This window comes from Sitophilus oryzae, unplaced genomic scaffold, assembly GCF_002938485.1.
Source record: "Sitophilus oryzae breed Bouriz unplaced genomic scaffold, Soryzae_2.0 scaffold_806_pilon_pilon, whole genome shotgun sequence".
NCBI lineage: Eukaryota > Metazoa > Arthropoda > Insecta > Coleoptera > Curculionidae > Sitophilus > Sitophilus oryzae.
This window is the reverse complement of record NW_022147424.1, coordinates 349,625-360,999: the sequence shown is the minus strand read 5'-3', so window position 1 is coordinate 360,999 and position 11,375 is coordinate 349,625. Positions and strand designations below refer to the sequence as shown.

Here is an 11,375-nt window from a genome sequence, read left to right as displayed (position 1 = left end):
AAAAAAAACGCATGACAAGACCTTGTAAATAAAATTAATATTGAATATGTCGATATTAATGCAATTGCTATTCTAAAATTTGTATCTTTTGTTCGTAATTTTTGGTGTTATTAAATTTTGTAAATATTCAAAGTCGGACCTGGTCATTCTTGTAAAGTTTTTGAACTGATCATAGCCCTCCTCAGACACTAAGTTGTTGCAGTAATTATATCGATTTCTAAAAATTTGGGTTTGCCACCAGCGACGATGTTTTCGATTTTTCTCCTTTTTAATAATTAAGCTGGGCATAACAATGATTGCAGCCTCGACTATTTCTTGGTCGTCCATTATTTTCGCCAACACAGCTCTGCTGTGCGCGCACAAATGGAGTTAGTAAGTTTTTAATTTGAACGGAGCCGAGAGCGCGAACGAATGCCGTGCGTGCACGCTCAGCTCGTGCCTGCTCAAGTAAGACAGTAAGACAGTGAATAAGACAGTGATGTAGACAGCTTAATGGAAAATTCTATGCGGTATTGCCGGATTTTGCATTAAAATTTCAAACCGCACAAGTAGGCGTTTACGAAAAATGTTGCATCTAGGGTTGCAATTTTATTTTTCACTATTACTTACTCATTTTACTACAGCTGTAATATATTATATTTAGTTTAGATATATCATCAATTTAGTAGTATACATGAAAGTTTTTAAAATAGCTTATATTTTTCTACACACATTTTCCTACAAACGCAAAAAAACGACAACGCTATATGCCGCTTTTGATTTTGTTTCTCTGTCTGACAAACGGTCATTTATATTATTCTCTGTCACATGCATTAAAATCCAGACCACATAAATTCGATGACCGGCAGGGTATATTAAAATTAAGTTAGATATGTACTAATTTACCATAAATACATTGTCATTGTCACAAAAAATTGTCATTGGCCACCAATAAAAATTTTCTAATGAAAATGTTTTCCAAACGGTTGCCGTTAGCACCATAAGTGCGTATATTATACACCAAAGATATTACAAATTTAATGATCAAAATAAGGTTGCTCAACAAAAAATACTAAGAAAAGTAATGCTTAGGGTGAATATTGAAAGATACTATGGTGTGCGAAACAACAGCTGAAGAGGAGTGACTAAAAATGAGAAGTCTTTGCTCTATGTGCTTTTACAAAATAAAAAGAAACATTGAGTATCTCTGTACAGTTTGTAAAAAAAACCTTTATCTATAGTGCGCAAGAAAATATGTTTAAATTGCTGCTAGTATAAATCTTTTTTATGTTTTAATACATCTTTTTTATGTTTACCACGTATTTTTTTAAAATAATGTTTGATTTCTGAATCACAATTGTTTCTATTAATGTATATATCGTAGTCACATAGTGTATTCCGTATTTTCATGAAGATCCTAGGTTACTTCATGAAGCGTCGGTTAGGTTAGCAGTTTAGTTATGTTATTAGGTTAGTTTTTTCATTAAGTGACTAGGCTCTTCATGAAAAAACGGAATACACTATGAGACTACGACATATATATTTTTAACTAACTCATGTAAACTCATAAAATTATAGAGATACAAAAACATTCTATTTTCTATTAAATTATGTAATTTAAGAGTCCATTTCACTAGTCCGAAAAAGTAGCAAAATAAGCGTTCGGCATTTAACGATTTATGTAAAACTGGCTAGGTAATTTTATACAAATGAAGAATGAAATTAAAGATAAAGGATTATACTATATTTCCGCATTGTAGCACATTTTTAGACAACTTCTTTATTTTTAAGATTTTGATGGTCAAACATCAATAAAATATTCCTTACGTTTGGACTAAATTTTCTCGAAAATAAAGACATAATTTTAAATTCCGTTACAATACAGAAATAGATTGAGGTTTTGTGATTACAGTGATATATAATTTATATGGGTTTGTAACAAATTGCTCGCTATTTTATGGCAAATGCTGAAGCTCTGTAAACCTTAATCAAGTCTTAATCAAAGTACGTATGTTTGGAATTTTGGGTGTGTTTGAAATTGGCTTTACACGACAGGATCGGGCTAAGCCTTAGGCCGATTTCTGGAATATAATATATATTTCCTTCGGCCACGCACTCGCTTTACCCGACCGCTGAGAGCGACCCGAAAGTACAGCGTAATAGACTTTTAATAGAGGGTCTACCAGACCGCTCTTTAGCGACTAAAGGAGAATTATTCAGTGTAGCGGTTAAGGGTTAAGAATTACATTTAGAACTTTTTTGAACTGTTGATTAATTGTTTGGATTTACATATTTTTTATTATTAGACGCAGACCGCTATATTATCCATCACTAGCTGACTCACCCAGTGGAAACGAATATACAGTAACCAACATCGATGCTGACGAACTTAGGAAATCGCAAAGGAAAAAGAAAACTCCCCAGATTTTAATACAGCAACCCACGACAGGAACTTACGATTCTGAAGACGATGACGATGATGTATGTTTCGGGATAAAATAAAAATTAAAACTTATTTATATATGTTACAGTGAAAGTCGGAAATTCAGCGATTGTTAACATTCACTAGGAAATGCTAGCAATTACGCATTGGGCCAGTGAATCTGGTATTTTAAAGAGATTTGTCGACTTTTCCTAGTAATTTCTAACATTCACTATAGTGAAAGTAACATTTACTAAAGGTTGCCAGTAAAAGTTATTCTATTGTACAGGGCGAGTGTGGTGAGGAAGAATGTTCGTGGAAGTTAGAACAAATAAAACTTTTAAGAATATTGGATCACCTCAATATTGAAGCTGAGAAAATAACGACATAACCTTAATAATATAAATATTAAAAGGGAAAACATAGTAAACATTTTAAAGCGTACAAAACAATTTAAAAAAGCATACATAAATATAAGATTAATTATTGGCACAAGGTTTTTTTTATTAAAATTCTTCATCGTGAACAAAATAAAGTATGCCCGAATTTTCTTCAACGGGAGTTATTCGTTTTCTCAAACCCGCTACTTCAAGCATATCGAAATGTTTAATATAGTCTATAAAATGAATAACTTTGAATTTTGACTGTTATTTTTTACCAACATGGTAAATATAAAATTCCTCTGTCAAAAAAGTTACTGATATTCTTTAAATTGAGTGCCTGAACGAATCAGATAGGTAACTCTTTTTACTTTCGTGAAATAGAAAGGGAAAATAATAAAACAAGTGACAGTTCTTCCTCTTCTTAAAAAATCAACACAATGTCAAAAGTAAAATGTCATCAGCTTTTGACATTTCTAAATATCAGACCAATGCCGTCTCTAATAGAACAGCCTCGGAGCGAGATTTATGACGTCACGCTAGTGAGATACTAAGGATTAATAAATATGTTGTAGAATACATGGAAAACATAATAATTCCTCGTATTTTTGGTTTGTATTTTAAAAATGATACAGTTTACATAAAATATACATAATATACAGTTAATTAATACAATATATATATACCTATTTATAGTAATAAATACCTTGGCAAATTAACTATGAACCATACAAATGCAGCAAATGTTTTACAATATACAAATAATAAATGGGTAAAATGTAAAATATATTTTAAATTTTGGGGTTTGGAAATCGATCTAATTTAACAAAAAAACATTCAATATCTACTAATAGTGATGTATTATTATTTGCATTCACAAAATGTATATGTATATTTTGCAAGTATCAATGTTCGACATATTATATTTGCAAATAATACAATATCATAGAAAAAAGGCGTCAGCGATGGCTATGAAATAAAGATCATAGATAAAGCTGTCATTTTATCTGTAAAATTATTCTAAAATTTTTGATTTTCATGGGATTTAGGTTCGGGAAAAACGTTGATTAAGTTTTTATTTGTTTTTTCATTATTTTTTTTTTGGTTTAAAAGAAAGTGGTTTAAAAAAAACATCATAGCCTTTATCAGTGTTGTCATATGAAAAAAATAATGTCGAATATAATCCAAAAAAATTACATATAAAATCACCACACACCACATAATGTTTACTGCAATTAATAAACTAATATAAACTTGTCAAAAGATGACCTCGTATTTTTTAAATTATTATTCTTAACACTAAAAACTATCTACATTGACTATGGAATACGATTTCAGCCATAGTAAGTAGTAGATATTGAATGTTGTTTGTTAAATTAGAATCGCTTTTCAAACCCCAAAATTTAAAATATATTTTACATTTACCGATGCTATGTACCTATTCGTGTTTGTGCTGTTAATAAGAGCATTGCATTCATGCTCAGTTCATAGACTGATTGCGAGAAGTGTTATTACTATAAATGGTATATTGTATTTAATGCTGTATTTCCTTAAACACAACCAAAAATACGAGGAATTATTATGTTTTTCATGTATTCTACAACATATTTATTAATCCGTAGTATTTAGCCAGCGTGACGTCATAAATCTCGCTTCGAGGCTGTTCTATTAGAGACGGCATTGCGTCAGCATGGCCGCAAGTTGCTAACCTAATAAAATTAACACTAGAAAAGCCCGCGGAAACTGTCAAATTCAAAGTTATTCGTTTCACAGACTATAGTCACTAGGTTCCCGCGCTAACTGAATCTTTCAAACTTACTGCTATCGTCCAGGGAATGCTAGCATTCACTAGTAAAAGTTGGTTTCAAAAATAGCTGTTGAACTTTTACTGGCGTAGTCTTAGCAAATCAGTGAAGCTTTTACTAGTAATTGTATATTTACTAGTAATTTCCAACTTTTACTGTAACATACATATATATTCTTTTCTCCAGGCGTCAACTCCAAGCGGTGAAAATACTGACAGAAATCCAATGTCTCTGTTCTCTGTTAGTTCAGAGTCTCTGGACCAATTGGTGAATAGAGAAAGGTATCTTCAGTCGACTTTTGAGAGTATGTCTGGAGCTGAAACTGAACATCACACACCCTGTAAGTACTTGTATGTATAATCTTTATATAGGGTGATTCACGGCGATGGCACGTTTGAGGTTTATGGAGAACCGGTGATTTAGATTTTTACATAAAGGTACCTGCTCCATCTTTCTAAAAAATTATCAGCGTTACAATGTTGTCGGTTCGTTTGAAAAGTATTAGCATCTTTGTTATTTTAAATGGAACACCCAGTATATTATTACGTTTTTGGAAACTACTTTCATGTCTCATAATCTTTCTATTATACTAATCTATACCTATCTCTAACAGTTTTCGAGATAAAAAATAAAAGATGTGTAACATTGACAAAAACATGTTCATGAATACATTGGTAAAATCACGAATTCAACATTTTTAAAGTAGCAATTTGGGGTATAAGTTACGAAAGTCGGCATATTCGATCTGACTAAATCAACTAATTGGATATTACACAGGAATAGACAAACAAACAGTAGTTATTTCCGTTTGTTATAAAATTGCGAATTCTTTGTTATTTTAAATTCAACTCTACGTATATTTTGTAAAAAATCAAGAGACTATAAAATTGCTTTTCAACGATATATCATGTTCCTATACCTAAACCTTCCAGTTTTTTAAGTAGAGCTGTGTAAAAATGAATAACTATTATTATAGTTTCATTTCAAGAATTTTGTTACCGTGAAACAATGTTTAAATAAATCGAAAATTCTTCCTGTTTTGTGAGACTGATTTTAAATATTTATTTCTAGCTAATAAATCGTCGTTTTCATCTAAATTTTTAACAAATAGCGGAAACAAAAATATCGAAGCTATTAACGCTGTGAAAATGACCAAATCCGACCCTGAAGCGATAAAGAAACGGCAAGAATTGAACAAAAGGATAGCAGAAACCAAAAAGAAGTTAGAGAGTGTAAGAAATAAATTTAAAATTCAATACAAAGAAGTTATATAATATGTGTTTTTTTATTTACAGTTTGGACATGTTAGCCCACTGAAATACAGCCAGTCCATACATGATTTGAGTCATATACCTGAGAGAGACAAGTGGTCAAAGAAACAAGGTACGTCATGTAGTGTTGTATATTCTGGCATTAAAGTGTTTTGATTTTTTTTAATTTAATATTTTAACATATTTCCCATATATATTGTCATAATTGCAGGAGAAAGTTTCTAAATTTTGATAACAATAGCTGTGCCTAATTTAATTATATATGAAAAACGTGCATCCTAAAATTTTGATGTATCTTAAAATTTAATATATCTTGTTGTATTGGACCGATTTTGATGCATTTTTAAGCAATTTCTAGCTAAATTATTTGACTTTTTAGTATCTCTTCCTAAATTAAAAATGAACGTTCCCATCTGTCAATTATACCAGGGCAAGCAAAATGTTGTTATTTTGGTCAAAGTTTGAAACACCCTGTGGAATATGTTAAGACAGCAAGTAATATAAAAATAATTTTATCATCTAGGTACATCCTTTCTTGATAGTTTGTTTTTTGGTTCATCTCAATAGCTTTATTTTTGTTGGAGATATTCGCTTTCGAAGAAGACAAACATTTTTTCGCCATTTTTACATTAAAATGTATTTAGAAACTTTCTTCGAACTTCTTAGAGTTAATCTGGTATACTAACACTAACTGTAATCTCACCCCCACTAAACAGCAGACATTGATAGTGCTAACGCTTCCTCAACTAACACTACAATCAATAAAACCGACCCATGCAGCGTTTGCACATCTATAAGTACTTCTTTCACCGATTTTGTACCGTCTAGCAAAAGCGTTCCAGTCGATCTACAATTGTGCGGTTGTTTCATGAGTGACATCGAAAAAAACACCACTCAGTTGAGTCAAATACTCAACTTGAGTCGAGATAACGATAAAACTTGCTCAAAATCGCGTCCTTTGAGTTTGAGTGGGTTAAATACGGTGAATTTTGATGCGGAGAGTATAAGTTTTCGTGAAAGCCTGGAGAAAGCAACAAAAAGTCCAGAAAGGAGTCTGGAATCACTTGTTAGACCCAGAAAATTAAAGTTAGACAAGACTTTGACTAAGTACAAAATGCACAAGAGCCTTCCTGTCAGTCCTGTCAGTGAGGAAAGACAGTTTGCTGACTTTGTCGATCAGCAAAAATGCAGTGATTTGCAACAGAGACAAAGTTTCAGGTAGGTAGAATTTGTTTTTTTTTGTCTTTTATTTTAACTGGATTATGGAATTTTCGAATACACATATTAAATAAGAAGCATTTTAATAAAATTTCAAATCAAATTCAAATGTGTCAAAAATCTGGGGATTCAAGATATCAATTTTGTTTCTAATGCGTGATTACATGGATAACATTATACTCCTTTCTTTTTATCTCAGAGGATGAAGTGAAGAAATGCGACTGTCATCTGACAGACTAAGTCATGTTACGTCGCTTTAAAAAGGGCGGAGCGTAACATCGTGACGTCAGACTTAGAATTCTATTGCAAATACTATATGTAATGTCGTGGATATATTGTCATACATTTTTTTCACGTAAAAACAAAAAAAGAATCGTTTCCCTCCGGTTTTATCACGTGAAAGAGAGATAGTACGCCAATATATTATGACATCACGTCGAGATATATTCGTACAAACTATATTTATTGTAGTTATTTTCTGGATCTCGATCCCAAATCGACAGACGAAGGTTTCAGACAAGTTTGCAGCGATATAGAGAAATTTAGTGTGGATTTTAACAAAAAATACGATCAAATTGAGAAAAATTTCCCTGTCAAAAGTGCCAAAAACGAAGAAAATAATCCAGAAGATGAAGATGGCAATTTTAGCTCGGATTCGTTAGAGGACTATAACTTTTTTTCTTATAGCATTAAAAAGGGTAAAAAGAACGTACCACCGAGGAGATGTGTGTCAAATAACGAAATATATCGGTATCAAGAAGAATATATTGGTTAGTTTATGTTTATTTTATTCATGTAATAAAGTAATATTCCTAATAAGGGTAGTATACCTACAGCAATTGATAGGTTGATTTTAATATCCTCCATCTATCATTGTTTATAGTATTCTTCATGTTGTTACCGGCGTACCTTCTTGGTGACTGTTTGAAGTCTTTACTAGCCTTCTAGGACTATTACTTATATGATTTTATGACACTCTGCTATATTCTTTTAATCTTCCAGAGGAAATTCCAAAAAGCGAATCATTTTACTTGAATCAAAATTACTCGATACAAGGTAGCCAAGAAAGTATTCTTTCGGACGAGAATAACCTCGATTACAACGACTTCTACAGGGGGGAAGCAAAAAGTTATTGTAACAGTTTGGAAAGCGTCATTTCTAACGATTCTGATTGCAAGAGTGCTCTCCTTGAGATATTGTTTGAAGATAAAAGAAAAGAACTTATATCCGAGGTAATAAAAATATCGTTTGTTATTTTTTATCCCACCCTGTATACATGTTATATATACGTTTTAGGGGAACTGCAAAATGCCTCATTCGCAAAGCCTGCCAAAAAATATATCGTGCAAGTACGACACAGAATTATCGTCTAGCCTTCCTAAAAATTTTATTGAACATCATTATACTGCATCTCAGCCAATACAAGCATCATCAGGTTTTGAAATAGATACTTTTAAAAGCCAAGTTTCTAATTAATCTTTATATTTAGGGAAAAAAAGTAAAGGCGGTTTGAAAACTTGCCAGACTCAGACAGATTTTGAGACACCTCAGCAAATTGTGGCAAAGAAAGCAGGAAGAGGTTCAGAAGATTTTCAGAAAAAATTGCTCAAGTTTGAAAGTACTATTGCTCAAAGCACTCATAAAAAACCGGTTAGTTGAATAGTAAAAAGATATGGCAACCATGTGTGATTGTATATATTTAATATTACCATCAATATTTCTTATTATTTCACTTATAGGTCGCATTTTTTGTCGAAACAAACACTAGCAGAGGCAAATCAAACACAAAACTAAGCAAAGAAAACGTCCCTATTAATTTACCAAAAAATAGTCAAAAAACAAAACACGAAAACTCAGAAATGTACATACCAACTCTAGCTTCGAAGAACAAACAATACAAAAGCAAATTTTGCAATGTGTTGAACAATAAGCCTGATCAGAACTTGGATATGTTTGAAGAAAGAGCCAATGGCAAAAATAATGGCAATAATTTTACTTTGTCCACTATCAATTTTGAGAGAAACGGAAATAGAAACAATATTCAGGTATTAATAATAGCTTCAATATACAGAACACATTGTATTTTCTGCCATTTTTTTGGATGTCGTCTGTCTAAAGCGTGATCCACACGAAACGGCTTACCGTACGAAGTTTTGTCGTACGGTAAGTCTTGGCGTGTGGTCTGCGCTTTAATATTACTTGACGCGTTGTGGTGTCTCTTATTTTAATGTTATTATTATTGAAGGAAACATCTAGTCTGGACAGGCATTTATTTGCCAAAGGCTTACTAAATGCTAACGAAAAAATAACTCACAAACCGCCAAAAGCTGTTCGAAGACATAGCTCTAAAAATAGAAAAAGTAAAACTACTTACGAGTATATACGAAAAGAGGATTTTTTCAAAAACAACACTAATGTCAAAGGAGAACAAAATTTATCTACAGGTGATAAATTATTTTTTTTTATAAAAAATTTAAGGAAGGACTATATCAAGAAACTTAGATTGAACGGCATGGGGGATTAACATGGCTTAAGACTTAAATTCCTGTTCATCTGTACAGGGTGAGTCAACGATAGGGTAAAGTCCATTATCTCATTTGTTTCGAGGTTTACAAAAAAAAAATTAAATACAAAAGTTATAGGGAAGGTTAAGATACACATTTTAAAATTATTCTAAAGTATACAAGGTGCTTCAAAAAAGTGTGGCGGATATAACATATGCTTTTTTAAATGCAACACCCTATTTTTCGTTTTATTTTTAGATTCTGCGTAAAATTTCATAACCTTTTTATATATAATGGTATATACTTAAAATTAATACTTTTTGTATAGTCTATAAAATGAATAACTTTGAATTTTGACCGTTATTTTTTACCAACATGGTAAATATAAAATTCCTCTGTCAAAAAAGTTACTGATATTCTTTAAATTGAGTGCCTGAACGAATCAGATATGTAACTCTTTTTACTTTCGTGAAATAGAAAAGGAAAATAATAAAACAAGTGACAGATCTTCCTCTTCTTAAAAAATCAACACAATTGTCAAAAGTAAAATGTCTTCAGCTTTTTGACATTTCTAAATATCAGACCAATGCGCGTCTCTAATAGGAACAGCCTCGGGCGGATTTATGACGTCACGCTAGTTAGATACGGATTAATAAAATGTTGTAGAATACATGGAAAACATAATAATTCCTCGTATTTTTGGTTTGTATTTTAAAAATTATATAGTTTACATGATATATTATATATATACCTATTTATAGTAATAAATAACTTTGGCAAATAAATTATGAACCATACAAATGCAGCAAATGTTTTTACAATATACAAATAATGAATAGAGTACATAAGATAATGGGTAAAATGTAAAATATATTTTAAATTTTAGGGTTTGAAAATCTATCTAATTTAATGAAAAAACATTCAATATCTACTAATAGTGATGTATTATTATTTGCATTCACAAATGTATATGTATATTTTTGCAGAAGTATCAATGTTCGAAATTATATTTGCCAAATAATACAATATCATATAGAAAAAGGCTGCAGCGATGGCTATGAAATAAAGATCGCTGTGATTTTATATGTAATATTATTCTAAAATTTTTTATTTTCTTGGGATTTAGGTTCTAGGGAAAAACGCTGATTAAGTTTTCATTTGTTTTTTTCATTATTTTTTGGTTAAAAAAAAAACGTTTCAATAACATCATAGCCTTTATCAGTGTTGTGTCATATGAAAAAAATAGTGTCGAATATAATCCAAAAATTACATATAAAATATTCATACCACATATGTTTACTGCAATTAATAAACTAATATAAACTTGTCAAAGATGACCACGTATTTTTAAATTATTATTCTTAACACTGGAAACTATCTACATGGACTATGGAATACGATTTCAGCCATAGTAAGTAGTAGATATTGAATGTTGTTTGTTAAATTAGATTGATTTTCAAACCCCAAAATTTAAAAATATATTTTAAGCATTTTACCCATTATCTTATGTACCTATTCATTATTTGTATATTGTAAAACATTTTGCATTTGTATGGTTCATAGTTTATTGGTTTTATTTGCGAAAGTTATTTATTACTATAAAAATAGGTATATATATTGTATTTATTAACTGTATATTATGTATATTTCATGTAAACTATATCATTTTTAAAATACAAACCAAAAATACGAGGAACTATTATGTTTTCCATGTATTCTACAACATATTTATTAATCCGTAGTATTTAACTATCCTGACGTCATAAATCCCGCTTCGAGGCTGTTCTACTAGAGAC

At 30.9% G+C, this 11,375-nt stretch overlaps 1 protein-coding gene across 1 annotated transcript in view; it reads left to right on the top strand.

Moving 5' to 3' along the window:
• The window catches only part of LOC115888674, a 181,839-nt gene that overhangs the window by 154,278 nt on the left and 16,186 nt on the right, over window positions 1-11,375 (top strand). Inside the window, exons 32-43 of the mRNA XM_030908455.1 lie at window positions 1,394-1,424; window positions 2,286-2,460; window positions 4,773-4,926; window positions 5,658-5,818; window positions 5,882-5,969; window positions 6,574-7,075; window positions 7,547-7,845; window positions 8,078-8,307; window positions 8,372-8,510; window positions 8,565-8,725; window positions 8,815-9,120; window positions 9,321-9,519. Of these exons, the coding sequence (XP_030764315.1) occupies window positions 1,394-1,424; window positions 2,286-2,460; window positions 4,773-4,926; window positions 5,658-5,818; window positions 5,882-5,969; window positions 6,574-7,075; window positions 7,547-7,845; window positions 8,078-8,307; window positions 8,372-8,510; window positions 8,565-8,725; window positions 8,815-9,120; window positions 9,321-9,519 (2,445 nt within the window). The remainder of the gene's footprint in view (window positions 1-1,393; window positions 1,425-2,285; window positions 2,461-4,772; window positions 4,927-5,657; window positions 5,819-5,881; window positions 5,970-6,573; window positions 7,076-7,546; window positions 7,846-8,077; window positions 8,308-8,371; window positions 8,511-8,564; window positions 8,726-8,814; window positions 9,121-9,320; window positions 9,520-11,375) is intronic.